We start from the raw sequence: 19,938 nt of genomic DNA, 5'->3' as shown, positions 1-19,938 counted from the left end.
CCTACAACACAGCTTGAAACTCGGGTGTTGGATTCTCAGAGGTGACTTCCATCCTGCTTAATAGGAATACCCTTCTTTTTACTCCAGAGCAAACTGTCAGTGTGTTCATCCCACAGAATTTATTAGACACCTACTATGTGGAAGGCACTGTATCAGGATTACTGGATTAACTATTACCTAGAACAGGAAGGGCAAATACACAGCAAGCATGCCATAAATCCCTCTCCTTTGCCCAAGGCAGACACCAGTCTTCCCAAGAACCTGGGTGTAGCCTCAGAACCCATCTCAACACAGGGCTCTGGGCAGTCCTATCAATCAAGTGGACTTGGCATACCCTATGAAACCTGTTTGCCACGTTGGAGCTAAAACACATATTTAGAGAATATGTGGACAGCAAAAGAGAGAAGTCCAAGCAGCAACCTGCCATTTTGGAATGAGGTGGGGTAATTTCAGAAACAGCCCAATAGACGGTTGTGACAACGCAGGGGAAGTCAAGGCCATCTTAGGAGCCTTAGCAGTAGGTCCAAGCGAAGAGTCAGACTCTCCTATGTGATCTTGAACATGTGCCTTCACCTCTTGGGCCCCAGGTTTCTTATTTATAAAAGGGGGACGATGATGACAATACCTACTCCATAGGGTCGTTATGACGAGTAAATGAGATGATGCCCTGTGAAGTGTTTAACGAACCCGTCTAATAGCAAGGAGTGTACTTGTAGTGATTATATATAGACTGCATTTAGGTGAAGAAGAGTAAAATAAGTTCCCCTCTCTAAACAGCCCAGTAGAAGGACTTTCTGAGCATTTGACAAGATGGAAAAATTTTAGGCCCAAGTGCCAGAACTAGAGTTATCTTATTTCCATCAGAAAATGTTCTCCTTGACCCCCACAGAGCTAGTGCCCAGGAACTGTTCCAGAATATAGAGATGTGGTCATTAGGGCATATGCTTCTTAATTAGAGCTCTGTCCACCCCAAAAGTGACCCCATCAAACAGAGGCAAAGCTAAAAAATGGCAGTGTGTTCTCTCGCTTTTGTCAGATGCCTGAAAGGTGATAATATCCTTCAATTTATGAAAGGGGACTCTTAACAAATACTAACTACCAGTTTATGAAAGGGGACTCTTAACAAATACTAACTACCAATTTATGAAAGGGGACTAGTCCAACAGGATTGTATCTAGAAATGGGTGAGAATGCTAGGTATACCAGATTCCTATTCTGCCTTCTTCTGTTGGATAGTGATTATTGTATTACAAATACACCAGATGTCCCCTGTAGACATTTAGCAAATACAGAGAAAGAAAAAGAAAAATACATAAAGCATTCATAATCCCACCACCCAGGGGGAAAAAACGTTGGTATCAACCCATCTAGACTTTACCCTCTGCATTTTTAAATTTTAAAAGTATAAGATTTTTAATTTAAAACATCCACTTAAATTCTCTCTGTCTCTCCCTTTCCCCCTCCACCTTTTCACTTCAGTGTATCATTACCAGTTCAAGATCCAGTTCATCAACCAACTTGAGAAACCAGTAGAACCAACGTTTACCATGACACTCCTGGGAACAAAAGAGGAAAACCAGAAAATTACCATCACTCTGTGAGTACAAGTTGCAGCCCCGTCTCTGGTGACGACGTGCTGCTTTTTCTCGCAGGGTCTAGATGGACCCTGTGCTCTTCAAGGGTCAGGCCGGACACAGCTTATTCTTCTCAGCCCAAATGACTGTTCCAAACATCTTTCAGACGGGACGTACCCCCGAGCCCAGCCCCGCAGATTGCTTTATGATGGAACTACCCGGGTTTGCAACGATTCATTGCCCTGTGAGCTGAGTGGAGAGGGAAGCCGGAGGTGGCGAGAGCCATCCACAGTGCAGGAAGAAGAGCCGGGCAGGGAGGAGCAGGGAGGGCTGGAGCAGGTGTCCACAGGACGGCCCGGAGTCCCTTTCCAGTGAGTTCTGAGAACCGTAACACAGAAATAAAACTGGTTTCAACTTTGCACACATTTCCCATCTCGGTCAGCCTGCACTGCCAGCCTGCCCATCTGTCCTTTGCCCTGTTACACACCTGCTCACAAGGCAAACAGTGGCCTCATGCCTCCCTCAGAGGCTCACCAGCTTCACTGGCCAGAAAAAGGCTGCTTTTTCTCAGCATCTCCACCCTCAGCATGGGGTCTTTCTGGGAAGCGACACTCCACCTGCTCCAGGTACAGTCCTCAGGTCTGGAAAATGGCCCCCAGCTTTGGATCTCTGATCATCAATCACATTGATTCCATCGTTCAGCAAGTGTTTGTGCTATGCCCCAGAGGTAGAGGACCCTAGCCCTAGTATGCTCATAGCCGAGCAGGGTAGATGGATTCCTGAACAATTCTTGACAACATTCTGCAGGAAGAGCGATGGCGAGCCGTGCAGGGGAACCCTCCATCTACCTGTCTCGCCCTAAATCCAGGGTTACCTCTGCACTGTCCTAGATCTCTCCTGGGAAATAGCTCCATAGTGGGAAGTCACTGTGGCTTTCCATGCTGCTCAGTCATGTTGGGACATGTTAATGTCTTGGAGATTAGTGAGTAAAGCTGCTAATGATATCTAAGGACCTGCATTTAAATCTTGCTCCAAATTGGTCCATCACCTAAACATGTGGTTTTCTGTTACTGTTATACTTTGTTGTTTCTATTTATATGGGGAGAAAAAAAAAGCACTAGTGGGAAAATAAGAGTGTGGTGTGGCTTTACTTAAACCCACAGACAGCTGAACTGCCCCGAGGTCATTGCCAAAGCCCCATTGTCTTCTCTTTCCTGATGTGTTAGTGTTGAAGCTAGGAAACCTGAGCTAAAGAAGGTTACCAGATTCACTATGGCAGAACTCTCAGAGCCTTTTAAATATGCTAACACAGGGGCCCCTGGGTGGCTCAGTCAGTTAAGTATCTGACTCTTGATTTGGGCTCAGGTCATGATCTCACGGTTTGTGAGTTCAAGCCCCACATAAGGTTTTTTGCTGACAGAGTGGAGACTGCTTGGGATATTCTAAATAAATAAATAAATAAATCCTAACATAGGATGTAGCATGGTTTTCCCAATATTAATAGTCTGGCATACCATTGCTTTTTCTAAAAATAGTCTGTCCAACACCAGTTTGGGAAAAGCAACAGAAAAGACCTCCCTAAGTCACTCAGGCAAGCCTAACATATCCTGCATGTGCCCAAACATGACTTTGCTGTTACAGATAAACTGGGTCTGATTTCCTTTGTATCTTCAAGGGATCAAGAAATTACTAGTAATAAAACCTATTCCTTCCTTATCACGTTGGATTTGGATATCGGTGAGCTGGTCATGATCAAGTTCAAGTGGGAAAATGGCGCAGTATGGACCAATGTCTGGAACACGGTCCAAACCATCATCCCATGGAGCAGAAGGCCCCTCTACTCGGGTCTTGTTGCAAAGACCATCAGAGTCAAGGCGGGAGAAACCCAGCAACGGTGAGTGCAAACACAGCCTTCCCTGACACCAGTCATGCACCTGCATGTACCAGCACTTCCGTAATTAATACTTACATTTATATCATAAAGTGTGCATTATCATGTCCTCATGATGGCTTGTAGATGCTCAGAAATGTGAAATGACCATCCTGAGTTCACACAGCCATAGGTGGAAGGACCAAGGTCTTCTGACTCCCAGTCCAGCCTCTTCCCACTGCCTGTGGTTAACAGCTACCTGCCTCTGGAGTTTGAGAAACCACCTCAGTGGCACAGTGCTTTTCAAACTTCAGCATGCAGGTGAATCACCAGGAGATGTCCAAGGACCATACTTTGGCAAGGACCAAGTTGTGACATTTCCTTTTTATTGTTCACCCAGAGAAATGCTTGTAACAGATCACAATCTCAAAATCTCATTCTGCGATGGTGCCTTTCAAATCTTAGAGTGCCAAAGAGTCAGTGGGAAGCTTATTAAATATGCAGAATTCCTGAAGCCACCTCCAGAGCTCCTGATTTATGGTGGTTTGTGAAGGGACCCAGGACACACATTTGCTAATAAAAGCCCTAAGAAATTCTGATGTGGACCAATGGAGTAAGCCTTAAGAAATGCTACTTTGTGTGATTTAACATCTCCCTTGGCCCCAAGGTCCCCAGGGACAATAAGGGGTTGGGGACAGAGTAGGACATAAAAGAAAGAAAGGGTGGTCCAGCTGTGCCTTCAGTCCTATCAGCAGAGCAGAGGGATGCCCAACATATTTTGCCATGGCAACCATGCTTTTCTATAGTTCTGCAGTTCTCCACGAAAGGAGAATTCTGTCCTTCCCCAGACCATTCCTCCTCCTCCCCACTGTATTCAGGAAACTTGTCTCTCCTCTCCCACCTTCCTTTGTTGGAAAGCCCATTTCTCTCTTTGGCTTGTCCTCAGTAGAGATGGAAAACAGCAGGCCTCTCACCTCTGAACTACATTCCTCCCTCCCCCCACAGGCTTCATGGCCAGGAGCGGTCCCACAGCAGATTTATGCCCCGGAGTCCTTTACACAACAGCGCTCTGAGATTTTATCTCCCTGGGATACAAAATCCTGGCAATTACTAAGAGCATACTCTGCAGCCTGCCAACAGATTTCTCCACATGATCAATTTGAGAAAATTAAACTGTTTCTCTCCTCGTATACACTTAGCTATTCTTGCATGACTTTCTGGCCCTTTAGAAGAGCTCTACTTCTGAAAAACACCCTTCCCCGCATTCTCTCAGCTAGATGGTAATTCCTCAGTTCTAGTGGCTGTTCACCATGACGATTCTCTGTGACTTGACCTGAAAAGCTGTATAAAACACAACACAACCTTCTCACTGGTGCTTACCCACACGGTTCTGAAGAAGGAAAGGGCAGAGGGAAGGGAATGGCGCTTACAGAGCTCCCACCGCATGGTGGGCACAGGATTAAGTCTAGAGTGTTAGTCTCATGTAACCTTCCCAATGACCCTCTGAAATGGGTAGGACTGGCTGTGCAGATTAGGAAGCTGAGGCTCATAGATAGACATTACACAGCTTGGGCTGATAATTGTCTGGGCCCAGATCTGATTCAGGGTTTGTCTGATTCATTGCCTATTTACTGCTCATGCACTGTTTCCAACAGTCCCTTCCTCTATTAATCTTGGCCCCATGAATTTGACTTTCCTTAGTCTAAGCCAGCAGAGTTGCAGGGCTGGACATTAATATACATGCATATCAAACCCTTCCTTGGAGCTGTAAGAGGTACATGCTGGACCTCTTAAAGAGAAGGGGTTGTGGGACCCATTGTTTTTTAAGTTGCAAGTACTCAGTGCCTCCCTGTGTATCTTCACACTATGAGGTGCCATTAGGGGAAAGCAAAAAAATCTGAGCTGTGACTCTGTATAAAGAAATTCCAGGGCCTAATTAGGAAAACAAGACGCATTAATTTTACTAATAACACGCTCCATCCCAGTGCTTCTCAAGCCTTAATGTGCACAGGAATCATCTGGGAATCGTGTTGAAATGCAATTAAAATGCAGGGTGGGCGGGGCCTGAAATTCTGCATCTGTAACAAGCTCCCAGGTGCTGCTGATGTTGCTGGCACACGGACCACACTTTGTGTAAGTGAAGGTCTAGTATTGCATGGTCTAGGAAGCCTAGAAGAAAGACATCGGGTCAGGGGTGCTGTGCTACAGCAGGCTTTGGGGAGGCCAGGAGGCGTTCCCGGAGAGACAGGCAGCGAGCAAAGCAGTAATGTAGGCAGAATCCACAGACCCACGTCTGCCAGTCCTAAGCTCAAATTCTACTTGGTCGCCACCTGTGTAGCCTCAGACACCGACTGCACCGCTCTGACTCAGTTCTTCCGTGATAAATGGAATTCACAATATATGTCTCGTGAGACTAATAACAACTACCAATTTTTGAGCACCTCCACAATCCATAATCCCAGAGCCAGGGTGTAAATATTCAACCTCATAATTCTTAATCTCTCTGCTAACTACAAGGGGGAAAAAAATGGTTAAGTAACTTGCTCTGTGCCTCCATGGGAGGAATTCAGTGAGAGGTGATTTTCTCTTCCAAAGACACAGAGTCAGGGATGAAAGGGCCCGTTGTGGTTGAAGAGACAGGACAGATAACATTGATTCTACAGCAGGACATAAAAAGTGATCGGCTGAACATAATGAGAAAATGTTCAATTTCCACAGTAATCATGTAAATGCAAAACAAAGATCAATGAAATTAGCACTGGTCACCCATTAGTTTGGCAGGAATTAAAAAACAGACAATATCCAGAGTTGGTAAAGGAGTGGAGAAACGGGCATTCTCATACACTATTCGTGGGAATGTAAATTATGGAGCTTCTGCAGGAGTATTTCATTCAATGACTAACATTTAGTGAGCACCTACTTTATGCTAGGTATACAGCAGTGAACAGAATAGACAAAGCCTTCGGTCTCATGGAGCTTACATTATCAAAATTTTAAATACACCTAAGACCCAGAATTTTAACTCTAGGTATCTCTCCTGGATAAATACTCCAAACATCCACAAAACATATATAGATACAAAAATGTCTATTGCAGTACTATCTGTAAATGGTAAACCATTGGGAAAATCTCAATATCCATCAATAGGAAAGTGGCTATAGTGTGCGGTGGTATATCCATACAATGGGATTTTGTGCAGGAGGTGAAAAAGAATGAAATAGATTCATATGGATTGTTATGAACAGGTCTCCAAGTATGTTACTTGATGACAATGAAAAATTTCAGAAAAATGCATACATTATACATACATTACATACAAAAATACATACATTATAATCCCACTTCTATTAAGAATTCTTCTGTTTGGGGCACCTGGGTGGCTCAGTCGGTTGAGCGTCCGACTTTGGCTCAGGTCATGATCTCACGGTCCGTGAGTTCGAGCCCCATGTCGGGCTCTGTGCTGAGAGCTCAGAGCCTGGAGCCTGCTTCAGATTCTGTGTCTCCCTCTCTCTCTGCCCCTCCCCTGCTCATGGTTGCACGCTCGCTCGCTCTCTCTCTCTCTGTCAAAAATAAATAAACATTAAAAAAAAAGAATTATTTATGTTTGCACATGAACATTGATATATGTATAAATGCATAGAAATAGGTCTGGAAATACATAAGCCAAACCAGGAAAGTGGAGGAGAGTGATATTGATGAAGGGTGATGGCAAAGAGGACCTTTTAATATTTGACTTCACTTATATCTTTACCATTTGAATTTTTCAAAATTGCATTCACAAATTACTCATAATACTCTTTATTTTAGCTTTCTTGAGATATAATTGACAAAATTAAGATATTTAAAGTGTACATCAGTGTGATTTGATATATGTATACATGTGAAAGGATCCTCCCCATCCAGTTAACTAACACATTCATCACCTAACACATACATAGTACAGTGTTACCAACTATAGTCACTGTGTTTTACATTAGATCCTCAGACCTTATTCATCTTACAGCTGAAAGTTTGTACCCTTTCACCAACCTCTCCCTATCTCCCCTCCCTCCAAGCCCTGGGAATCACTTTTCTACTGTTTCTATGACTTTTACTTTTTTTTTTTTTTTTTTTGGTTCCACATATAAGTGATACCATGCAGTATTTGTCCTTCTCTGTCTGCCTTATACACTATTTTAATTATAAAAGTCTGATTTAATGAAGACTTGACCTTAGATATAATTCAAAAAAAGTGAGGAAGGCAGGCAGGCAGGCAGGAAGGGAAAGAGAAAGAAAGAAAGAAAGAAAGAAAGAAAGAAAGAAAGAAAGAAAGAAAGAAAGAAAGAAAGAGGGAAGGAAGGAAGAAGAAAAACCATAAACTAGAATTCTTTGTGACTACTGACACTTTCGTCCTAATGGATACAAGTTAGCAAACAGCATCTCAGGCCAAGCTAATGAACAGTCAGAGCAGTCTAGCGGTTGGTCTCCAAGAGAGACCACAAACACACAGCAATGTCTTCTCGAGCTGGACAGTGTCTGCACCAATAAGAGGAAGGGGCTGGGCTTACAGGGCTGAGCCCTGCAGAGGCTGGTGACAGTGGCCTCGTGCCCGGGGACCTTTCAGAACAGCACTGGCAAACTGGAGCCTGCCCAAAGAAAGAAGGCTGGGGAGAGAAGCCTGCCTTGTGAGGAACAGTTGAAGGAACTGCAAATGTTTGCCCTGGAGTCAGGGCAGTGCAGCGAAAGGAACAATAGTTACCCTCAAATCTTTGACGTGCTGTGGTTGGGGAGAAAAAAGGAGAACAGCCCCAAGGACTTTCTGTTCTCACAGAGCTGAAATCACCCCAGTGCAGAGCTCTAGGAAGCAGCCTTACACTGATTGCTTTTACAGACTTGGGTTTGGTTTTTCTCTGAGGTTATGAAAATATTTGTGAACATAAGAATCTAATTTTTTAAAAATAGCGTGCATTACATAAATTGAGTATTTATTTACAAAGGATGAAACACTTCAATAACCTCCATCTAAAAGCTGATGCTCTGTTTGCTTTATGTTTTCTGTTCAGAATGACATTTTGCTCCGAAAACACGGATGGCCTACAACTCCAACCAACCCAGGAGAAAACCTTTGTGAGATGTAACAGAAACTCTAAAAAACTGAAGGGAAACATCAGATGAGCTTTAATGAAGACCCAATGTGAAAAACAAATGATCTTATTCCTCCTCTGGAATGGTTACTTTATCTGGAAACCCAAGTTATACAAACAATGTTGCATAAAGTTGAAATAAAGTTTAGATTTAAAGGAGGTGTACAGTTTCAGGATTCTAAACTGAGCTTTTAAAAACTTTATTATGGGGGAACCTGGGTGACCCAGTGGTTAATCATCTGATTCTTTCCGCTCCGGTCATGATCTCACGGGTCGTGAGTTCAAGCCCCACATTGGGCTCTGAACTGATAGCACGGAGCCTGCTTGGGATTTTGTCTCCCTCTCTCTCTGCCCCTCCCCCATACTCTCTCATTTTCTTTCTTTCTCTCTCTTTCTCAAAAGCAAACATTTTAAAAAATTGAGATAAGTAAATGAATACAATTATGTTATGTAACTGTATTCAAATATTTGTAACTAAAAATTTCCTGATTAGATCGCTGATTAAATAGTAATATACGCAAATATAAGTACAAATAAGAGCCATTTTAGATTCTTTGTCCTAATTTACAATGTCTTTTACAGTTAAGTCAAATTTTCCATATTTCCTTCCTAGTTTATTCTGATCCGTTTTTTGAACCATGCTGGAAAGGTACTTTTTCATTACAAAACTAATGCTTCAATAAAGTGAAATTCCAATTAATCGCTAGTCGTATGTCCCAAAGTACACATCCTTTAAGACAATTTAGCTCACTAAAAGAAAAATTCTAATTAAACTAATAGCTGCCATCATACAAATTATACAATTATTTCACTGACTCAAACCAGTAAAAGTAGAATTCTCCTAAAACTATAATGATAGCATGAAAGCTGGACAGTTGGTCATTCTAACAATTAAATCACTATGGCAATAAGTCCAATTTTTCTCTTTCACTAATGCTTGCAACAAAAGCTAAGGGAAAACTTACCTCAAAGAGTTAGATACCAAATTTCAAACTGTCCGGTAAATGAAAGAATGATGCTTTAACCAGCAAATTCCATCACAAAGCATGGGAAGGAAATATGAGACATGTCAGGACTTGGATATGTATGTGCTTCAAGCAACTCAGAGAACACTGTGCACACTAAACAACCTTCCCTGACATTCACACAGGCTCAGCTCTGCACAGCTCATAACTCGCCTGCTCTTCTCAGAGCAGGATACAGCAGAGCTGGTGAAACACAAATCCCTAAAAGACATCTGCCTCTGATGCAATCAATTTTAAGATTGTCTTGTATGATTCACTTTAATTTCCTTTGGAAAGACCCACAAGACTAAAAGACAGGAGTGTGGTGATGGGGAGGGGGGCGGGAAGAACAGCTTGGTCAATGTCACCTTCTGTCCTGAGTGCTAATCTTGCCTGCAAAAGCACCTGACCACACTTTTCAGTAAAGTGTGTTGTGTGTGTGTCTAGAAATGATAGATAGTCAAATGAACAGTATGTCCCATCATGTCTAAAATACCAAGATTTGGGGTGCCTGGGTGGCTCAGTCAGTTAAACGTCTGACTTCGGCTCAGGTCATGATCTCACGGCTCGTGAGTTTGAGCCCCACATCAGGCTCTGTGCGGACAGCTCGGAGCCTGGAGCCTGCTTCGGGTTCGGTGTCTCCCTCTCTTTCTGCCCCTCCCCCGTTCATACTCTGTCTCTCAAAAATAAGTAAACGTTAAAAAAAAATTTTAAATACCAAGATTTACAATAAAATACCAAGATTTACATTTGCATTGAATTGGCATGTATTATCATTTAGTGAACCAGAAGGAATTTAAAATATCACTTTTTAAAAACAACACGAAAACACTCTCGGCTGTAAACCCTACCGAGCCTATGCACATGCATGCCAGGAAGCACGGAAAAGAAAACTCATATCAGCCTGAAGTCTTGACGACCAGAAACAGCCCGAATGTCTGCCAGGGTGACACGTAAAAGAACTGTGGTATATTCTTACTAATGGAATGCTAACCGGGAGTGACAAAGATGAACCAAAGCTACATATACAACAGGAATAGGGCTGACCCTAGGGGGATGATACTCAGTGAGGCACCCAGGGTGCAAAATTTAAGGGAGCACTCATGGGTTTGTATATTCACACAAAGGCATAATATATATACATACACACACACACACACATATACATACATACATATGTATATATATGGTATAATACAAGCAAGACTAAACTATATTGTTAGAGATGAATACATAAGTGATAAAATCCTAAGCTAAAAGCAGTAACACCACTGCCACAACACCACCACCGTGGTACCTCTAAGGAAGCAGGAAGTGACCACCAGCGTTCCAGGGGCCACCAAGACGGTACTTGTCACTCGGATGGTAATGCCAGGTGTTCATTTTTAAAACCATTTTTTAAACTGTACCTATGTATGTTATGCACTCACTTTTAGTATGGATGTCACGTTGTGCGATAGGGGAAAAAAAAACAAGAAGATAAAACGCGGAGTCAAAACCAACATTTGTCTACTACAGTGATTGATGCATTTCGGTGTGAATGTCGTTTCACACAAAATACAATTAGAAATTATTTCATCTTTAGAAGGAAAACTTGAAGTGACACGGCACGTCATAACATTTGAGGCAGAGAAGTCAATAAGGAACCAGCATGACAAATGGTTAACTGGAACATTCGAAACTCCTCTTGGCACGGGTTATTTTCACTTGGGAAGATGTGTTCGTCGACATCCCATTTTCTGAAGTACGTCTTGGTAGGGAAGTCAAATAGGGAGACTGAATAATGCAGCCACATCTGTTCATCGCACATGCAAAATGCTGGCTCGTGCACTGATTATACGCACCTCTCTCCAAAGAATCTGTATTTATGAGCCCACTCAGGAAAGATAACGCTGGCATCCTGCCTTTCAGGCAAAAGCCTGTTTGTGCTTTTACTTCTAAGAGAGCACAAGGAAAGAAACGGAGGGGCGTCAATTACACTGCAGCTGGGCTCTCGGAGGTGCGTGAAGTCAGAGAGGAAGAAACAAGCGCTCCATTCAACTCGAAATGAATGCTCTCTCCTCCAGAGCAAAGCCGACCGTCCTCAGCGTTCACCTTCATAACGCTGCTGCAAATATTGTGAAAGCTTTGACTGTAGTTGCACATCCCTGGGCGGCAAAGCAAGAAGGCGAGCAGCCCCGGGCACTGCCTGCTCCCCCACGGAGCCGGGTGAGAGGAGAGTCAGATGGATGGGAGACAGAGACAAGCAAGGGCAAGAAAAAAGAAGGCAGTCCCAAGAGTCGCCATCTACCTGCTAACCTTACAGGATGCTACATACTTCTCCTGGAGTCCCAGCCGCCAAACACCCCATCCTTTTCCCATCTCTGTCTTTTCTTATACCTCCTCCCCACTCTTCTCCTCTTTCCCCAGTTCCCTCCTCCCTGCCAAAAGTCATCTCATCCAGGCCCGGTTATTCTCGCCAGTTACTTGCTAGGTCAGCCCAGCCCTCGGGGATCTTTCTTGTCTCTGAGTGCCCGCTGCGGCTGCCTTGGTCCTCCTCCGTCATTCCATCCCGTTCAGCCTCTGTGGCTCCTCCTCGGTCTCCTTGCACTCTGCTCAACCTCTCCAGGTTGGCTCTCCCAGGGGCTGAGCGTCCTCTGCTCCCTCAGTGCTCTCTCCTTGGGCATCCTCGGCCACTCTGCTGGCTTTGTCGTTGACCATGTCGTCGGCCAACCATTCCCACCCTGCGGCTCCAGGGTGGGGCTCTCCCCTGAGATGCAGTTGCCCACATAGCAGGGCCCCACGTCTCACAAGCCCAGAATGTTCCAAACTGAACGTCTCTTCCCTCCCAAATCCGCAGGTCTCCAGGCTCCCTGCTCTGAATGTCCTCACCATGCCTCAACTGCTGATGTCTCACATGGGGGAAAGGGGGACACGTCATCTACAATGTTTCCTCTTCTCTGGGCCCCCATGCTATTGAACAGTCACCAAAGCCTTCAGCAATGTGTCCTCATCTCTGCACCATGGCTGCCATCATTCCAGCCTCCGCCTCCACTCCCCATCCTGGACGCTTTCAACAACTTCCCACCTCTTCCTGCTGCATCCACTCTTCTCTTTCAATCCATTCTCATCGCAGCAACTAGGGCGAGCCTTAAAAAAGAGGGAAAAAAAGAAGGTCAGATCCTATCGTCCTGCATAAAGCCCTTCAAAGGAAAAAGTCCCAAATCATTATCCTGAGCTCCAGGGCCTCTCGCCAAGCCCCGCTCTTCCCTCCCATCAGTCTCCTCGCCCAAGTTCACTCCATTGTCATCCACCAAGTCCCAACCCAGCCCACACATTGGAACTGCCCCAGAAGCACCCATCTATCTGCCCTCGAGATTTTCATTCACTTGGTCTGGGCAACACCCCGCATCAAGACTTAAAACCTTTCCAGGTATTTCTAACATGCACAACGTTTGAGAACTGTCAGTCTAGACACTCGGGCCACTTTTCAGTTCCCTCAAAAATGCAAAAGCTCCCTCCTGCCTCAGGACCTTCACTTATTCTGCTGCCCACACCCCCTCCTCTTCCAGGCTCTCACGTGCGTGCTTCCAGTGTCACTGCATCAGGGACAATTTAACAAGAATGACCCCACCCTCCACCAGCCTCTACCAGCTTACCCTGCTCTACATACTCTTAACGTCTTTTTATTCTGGTAAATCCGTGGAGCCATGAACAAAACGAGAAATCGGTGATACTGATCCTGTCTTTATATAAAATTTTGATATTTTATTCATCATAGGTTTTTCTTTTTCCATTGATTTCGATCTTTTAAATATATTGTATTAGGGGCAGCTGGGTGGCTCGGTTGGTTGAGCATCTGACTTTGGCTCAGGTCATGATCTCACGGTTTGTGAGTTCGAGCCCCGCATTGGGCTCGCTGCTGTCATTGCAGAGCCCACTTCAAATCCTCTCTCTCCCCCTCTCTCTGCCCCTCCCTTGCTCATACTTGCTCTCTCTCTCTCTTAAAGATAAACCTTATATATATACATATATACACATATATATAATATATATATGCATTATATATATTGCATTATACATATAATATATATATATATTGCATTAAAATATTATTTATTTTCATAACAGGTTCTGGAGCCCCTCTTAAACTGTGTACCCAGGGCCACCACCTCACCCTTGATCCGGCAATTTGTGGGACCGATTATTCAATGTCTCTCCTCCCCCACAGGAAGTGAAGCTCTATGAAGTCAGGGAGAGTTTCTAGCTGTCGGCTGCTTTATTTGAAGTGCCTAGCCCACTGTGGCACAGAGTTGCCATCTTGCAAATATGTGTTGAACCCACAAGTGATGGTCATCTTTTTAGAGGTAAGTCTTATCTTTCTGAGTAAATTGTAAACTCCAACTAGTGCATCCATTCACAATAGAGTTCATAGCTTCCTCGTTACAATCAAGCACACAGCCAGGTTGGTGTCGGGCTTGGCTTCCCGGCCCACCTCAAGGACACCCCCATCACTTCCCACCTACTAGCCCCCTCTCAGCCTGGCTCAGCCTCTGCCTGTCAGTTCATTAAAAGCCCTTGTGTTCCTTGACTACATTTTTACTTTTCATCTGTGTCTGTCACAAAAAGGGTTTTCTAGAGACCGAGAACTCTCTTCATGCCAAATAAGTTAGAGTTGTGAGTGACCCTAAAGATCATCTGGAGCAGTGCTTCTCAGACCATACTGTGCATGGGGACCTTGTCGAGTGCCATTTCTGACTCAGTAAGTCTGCCATGGAGCCCGAGATCCTGCATTTCCAGCAAGCTCCCTGGTGATGCCATTGCTGGTCTCCAGGTCCCACTGTCAGCACAAACGTAGGAACGCAGACCAGCGTTCCCCACCCTTGTCTGGTGTTACGCATCACCTGGGTGCAGATGAAAACACCGCTTCCCAGACCCCCTCCCATGGAGATTCTAATTCAGCAGGGCGAGCGCAGATCCCAGAGATTTTTATTTTTACAAGTTCTCTGGGTAATTCTTCTCATCAGAACATTTGGGACAACACTGACCTCATCCAAAACCTTCCTTTTGGGGGAACATCACACCTGTGGCTGAGCACCTGCCCTGAGCAGAGGTCCCTACCCTTGCAGAGAGGAAATCTGATTGCCCATAACTTCCTCTCCTCAGTTTCTTCCCTGGAAGCCATAGAAACAAAACTAATGCCCCAAATAGCTGATGACAGTCTGTATGAGACTGTGAGCACGAAAGGGCAGAAGCTATCAGGTGTCCTTGGGTTTTGTTTATGTGGTTGTTTTAAATTTCATTTTTAAGATGTTTTACAAAAGCATGAAAGCAACAAATGAAACAATGCGGAGATGCACAGAAGAAAAACTAATCATCTCCTTGCATCCCCTTACCCCCTGGCCCCAGTGAGCTAGGAACAGCCTCTCACCTTATTCCTCTGAACATCTGCAAGCATTTATACTTGCCCAGGGTTTTGATTGTCTGTGATTTTCACCAAAAGAAAATCAGATTATAGATTACTCTGCAACTTACTTTTATTTTTTATTTTTTAGCTAATGATATATTATTAGTATCCCTATAAGGCAGGAGATACAGATCTTTTCCTCATTACTATACAGGTAGAATTACACATGCTAGAGAAGTTACTACAGTATTTTCCTCCTCTTCTTGCTTGGGCCAGTGCCTTGTCTCCCGGTCCACATTAGTAACTAGAGGTGTCAGTGAAATTGGTTTACAGTCATATGCCCAAACACACATCCACATTCTCATGTAGAAGGGAGGTAGAAGGGAGATGTCACTATTTTACAAAACTGAAATGATATTATATATTCTTTTCAACAAATCGATTTTCTTACTCAACAGTACCTCCTGAAATCTGTCTAGGTATTCAATGGGTACACCTTTCGTTATTTTTGATGACTGCATAATATTCCACTTTGTAGTGGCATCTTAATGTATTCGATTAGTCTTGCACCAAAGTGCCTTCACTTGCTTCCAGTTTTTTGCCCCTCTGAAAAATGCTGTGTTTAGCATCATATCCCATACATACCTATTTAAGGGAAATATTTCTAGCAGTGGGATTGCTAATCAAACGATTTTTTTCAATTTTATAGATGTTGCCATGTTGTTTTCCCAAAACACTGCCATATTGTGCAGCTCCACCAGCAATGTATGAGCACCTATCCTTTCCCCACCTTCTTCCACGCAGAAATATTTATAGCTTACTTTAGTTTTTGCTTGTCTGATGAGTGTAAGTGGTGACCTCACTGTTACGTTATTCTACATTGTCCTACCTACTACTGTGTTTGAGAATCTTCCCAGATGCTTCTTGGATTTGCTCTTCTGTGGATTAAAAGTTCAAACCTCATTTGCCATTAGAATATTGTCTTTTTCTTATCGGTTGGTAAAAAACTATGTCTTATGAAATATGTTAACCCTTTATCTTTCAGCTTCTTTGCAAATGTTTTTCCAAAGCTGTTCCTCTATTGGTTTTAAAGACAGCGTCCTTTGCCATACAGTTGTTGAAGTTTTTTTTAGGTTAAAACGTCTAACATTACTTTTATAACATTGATTTCCTGGTAATTTTATCCAGTTCTCTCCAAACCTCTGTTAATGTTCTAACTGGGAATCATATGAAATATAGAAATTAGCACAGGGAGAATTTTGTTATATGAGGCCTTCTCATTCATGAGTGAAGTATGTTTTCCATTTGCTCAAATCTTGTTTCACGTCCTTCAATAAGATTTTATAGTTTTTTAGTTTTCATTTATTCCTAAGTATTTTAATTTTTTATCATTATTTAGAACAGAATTATTCATTCTCTTTCTATTTAATGGTGGTTATTAGTGTATGGAACAGCTTCGGATTTTGTTTATTTATTCCATGTTTGTCTACTTTACCAAACTATCTTACTAAGTCTATTTGGTTTTTTTCTTACCCCCATCTCATAGTATACAATCACTTCAACACCAAAAAGACAATATATGTTCAATGTTTTATTTTTCTCACTTTACTGATTTTTTTCAGGACTTCCAAGACAATCCTAACTAAAAATGCTAATAATGGGCACCCACTGTTTCGTTATCGATATTAACAGTTTTAACGTTTTGCCTTTATAATACATCTTTTTTTTTTTTCTGAAAGTAAACTTTATTGTATTTAGGTGGTTTTCTTCTTCTCTTTTTATTATAAATGGCTGTTGAAATTTAGGAAATGCCTTAGTAATATAAAGACTGTCTTCTTTAGTTTATTCAGAAAATAAATTATGCTCATAGACTTCTTGACACTGGCTCCTACTTGCCTTCTTGGATTAAACCCTCCTTGGGTACAGTGCATTTTTTCATAGCATTGCTGGACTTGACTTGCTAAAATTTTACTTAGAATTTTGCCTTTGTTTTCATAAGTGAAACTGATCTACATTTTTTTTTTGGTACTATTATTTTCATGCTGTGATACTTTACAGCTTTAATATATGGTCTTGAATAGTTTAGATAAGATTGTGATGATCTTTTTATTTTTTTAATTAGAGAAAAACTCAGCTGTGAAACCATCTGGTCCTTGTGCTTTTGCATGTAAAATTCTTAGGTTTTCAGCTTTTACTTGTTTATTGCATGTAACATTTATTAAAATTATTTTTGCAAAATACCTTCAAGCAAGAGAAGTACAAAGTTATATATGATCACAATAATGAGTAAATGAAGGCATAACACTAAAGCACAGGAAAAAATCCCAAACTAAACTCTGAAATTCAAATAATTCTGCCTGAGGTAACTGAGCAAATGCACACATTTTTCACAGAAAATAAGAGTAAGTCACAGGAATGCTATGTAGTGCTCTGTCCAGCATTAAACTTAGATATAATCCACCAAAGGAAAAAAATGGGAGGGGGGAACCAATAGACTATAAAGTGAAGTTAGTTAATTGTAAAGAGAAACTATGTTAGAGAATGATAATATTCCTCCCAAGATCTAGAGATGCTCCTTACAAATATCAGTAAAACCTTGGTTTGCAAGCATAATTCATTCCAGAAACATGCTAGTAATCCAAAGCACTTGTATGCCAAAGCAAATTTCAAGAACCATTTGCTCAGATGTGATCATGTGACATTCAGCGTGGCCTACTACTCGTATGGCAAGACATCGCTCATTTATCAAGTTAAAATTCATGTTTTTTTAATGTTTATTTATTTTTGAGAAAGAGAGAGAGAGAGAGAGAGAGAGAGAGAGAGAGAGTGGGGGAGGGGCAGAGAGAGAGATGGAGACAGAAAATGAAGCAGGCTCCAGGCTCTGAGCTGTCAGCACAGAGCCCGACATGGGGCAAGAACTCATGAGCTGTGAGATCATGACCTGAGCCGAAGTTGGAATTTCAACCAGCTGAGCCACCCAGGCGCCCCTTCAAGTTAAAATGTATTAGAAACGTTACTTATCTTGTAGAACACTCACAGAACAGATTACTTGCACTGCAAGGTTTTACTGTGTTTAAATATCTGGACTATCTTTTTAGAACATACATTTGGAGTAATTCTAAGTTCTTGCAATTGCTGGGTGACTGGTAGGTTCATCCACTGCATGGCTGATGCTCTCTGAACATCACCCACCACTTGTTTGTGTCCTACCTTATATCCTGAAATCCTAATGGAATAAGAGGTACAATGAGTCTTATTATTATATTTTTTTTTAACAATGACATACACTGATGTGGGTAGGCCCGTCAACTAGGCCCATCAATTTAGGAACACAAAGTAAGATAAGAGACCTAATGTACTTTAAAAAAACAAAATAGTTTTTAGGAAAAAAAAAAAACAAACCTAATGGACTACATAACATCTCTTCTGACTCTACTCTCTTCTAGGCTGGAATAAAATTAGTAAAATTAAAAGGTCACAAGAACAAGCATAAATTACATCCAAGTTATTACGAGTTTAGTTAATTTAAAAAAGAAAGGAATAGAAATACAGGCCAATGCTTTCTTTTCTCCCTAAAAAGGAAGCTGTTACTTTCACAGTCAGGGCCAGGACTAGAGTGAGGCAAGCAAGGCATCTTTGTTACAAAATCCAAAAAGGCAAGATTGTTCAGGTGCCTGCCCCCCTCACTGTGTGTGACCCTGGGAGTGAGTGCTTCCTTAACAGTGAAGTGCCTGAGGGGCGCCTGAGGGGCTCAGTTGGTGGAGCTGGAGCTTTTGACTCTTGGTTTCGGCTCAGGTCATGATCTAATGATCTCATGGTTTGTGAGAAGGGGTCCCTCCCGCGTTGGGCTCTGAACTGGCAGTGTGGAGCCTGCTTGGGATTCTCTTTGTCTCCCTCTCTCTCTGCCCCTCCCGCTCTCAAAATAAATAAATGAACTTAAAGAAAAAAAAAAAAAAGAGTGAGGTGCCTCAGGTGCAAACGGTTGCACAGCCTTGTCTTCTCGAATTTTGTGCCCTAGGCACCTCGCTTACAGATCCACACTCCCAACTCTGTTTATAGTCCTTCCTTGTTCAAACTTTCTTTTGCCTAATTTTGTTCTTTCCATAGAACTTGTTGTATAGAAAAACAAGGACTTTTATTTTAGTTACTCTTCTTTAATTATAATGGTATGTAAGTTTAATAATTTTCCTCTGAGTACAGATCTTGATACAAAGCATTCCCCTTTCCAATTGCTTTTCTAGTTTGCAGTTTTAGTTCTATGTTCCTCTTTGCTCCAGAAGTTATCTGGAAAGTATTCCTTAATTTATAAATAGGCTATTCTGGACACTTAAATTATTTATTTCTAATTTTATTAAATGTGGCCACAAAAATCTCTCACTTCTAAATTTGGTAAGGTTTTCTTCATGATCAGGCACATAATCAAATCGATTTTTATAACGTTCTTTTGGATAGATAAAAAAAATTCTGTTTTTTTACCTAAGGGACATAACGTTATATGCTTATCTGTTAAATTGAGTATGCTGATTGTATTATTTCGTTCTTCTATATCCTTATTTTTTGTATATTCTGATTCTGAAAAAATGTTTTGAAATCTAAAATATTTTTATTAAGTTGTCTTTGTATCTACATCGTCTGATACCAGACAATAGGTTTATTAATGTTAATTTTGCATATGTGCTTCATATTGTTACGTAATATTCCTCTTAGAGTCCCTTTAACCTTAAATTTTTCCTTGTCTGCTATTAATTTTGCTATACCTATTTTCTTTTTCATTGTATTTGCCTGCTATCTTTGTCTATCCCTTTATTTTCAACTTTCTTTATATTTTGTTTCTTTAAAATTTTGTTTCAGATGTTTTTCTCTAGATAGTGCAGAGTGGGCTTATTTATATTTTTAGCTCAATCTGTCTCTCACTTTTAATGGGAAAATCCAGTCCATTCACATTTAGGGCAACGATTAGATGACTCCTACCATCTTATTA

At 42.0% G+C, this 19,938-nt stretch overlaps 1 protein-coding gene across 1 annotated transcript in view; it reads left to right on the top strand.

Moving 5' to 3' along the window:
- The window catches only part of LIPC (lipase C, hepatic type), a 159,987-nt gene extending 151,261 nt beyond the window's left edge, over nucleotides 1-8,726 (top strand). The window contains exons 8-10 of the mRNA XM_043555323.1: nucleotides 1,480-1,597; nucleotides 3,250-3,468; nucleotides 8,487-8,726. Of these exons, the coding sequence (XP_043411258.1) occupies nucleotides 1,480-1,597; nucleotides 3,250-3,468; nucleotides 8,487-8,598 (449 nt within the window). The 3' untranslated portion in view covers nucleotides 8,599-8,726. The remainder of the gene's footprint in view (nucleotides 1-1,479; nucleotides 1,598-3,249; nucleotides 3,469-8,486) is intronic.
- The last annotated feature ends 11,212 nt before the right edge of the window (nucleotides 8,727-19,938 follow it).

This window comes from Prionailurus bengalensis, chromosome B3, assembly GCF_016509475.1.
Source record: "Prionailurus bengalensis isolate Pbe53 chromosome B3, Fcat_Pben_1.1_paternal_pri, whole genome shotgun sequence".
Lineage (NCBI taxonomy): Eukaryota > Metazoa > Chordata > Mammalia > Carnivora > Felidae > Prionailurus > Prionailurus bengalensis.
The sequence above is the reverse complement of the archived record's forward strand: the minus strand, read 5'-3'. Positions and strand labels throughout refer to the sequence as shown.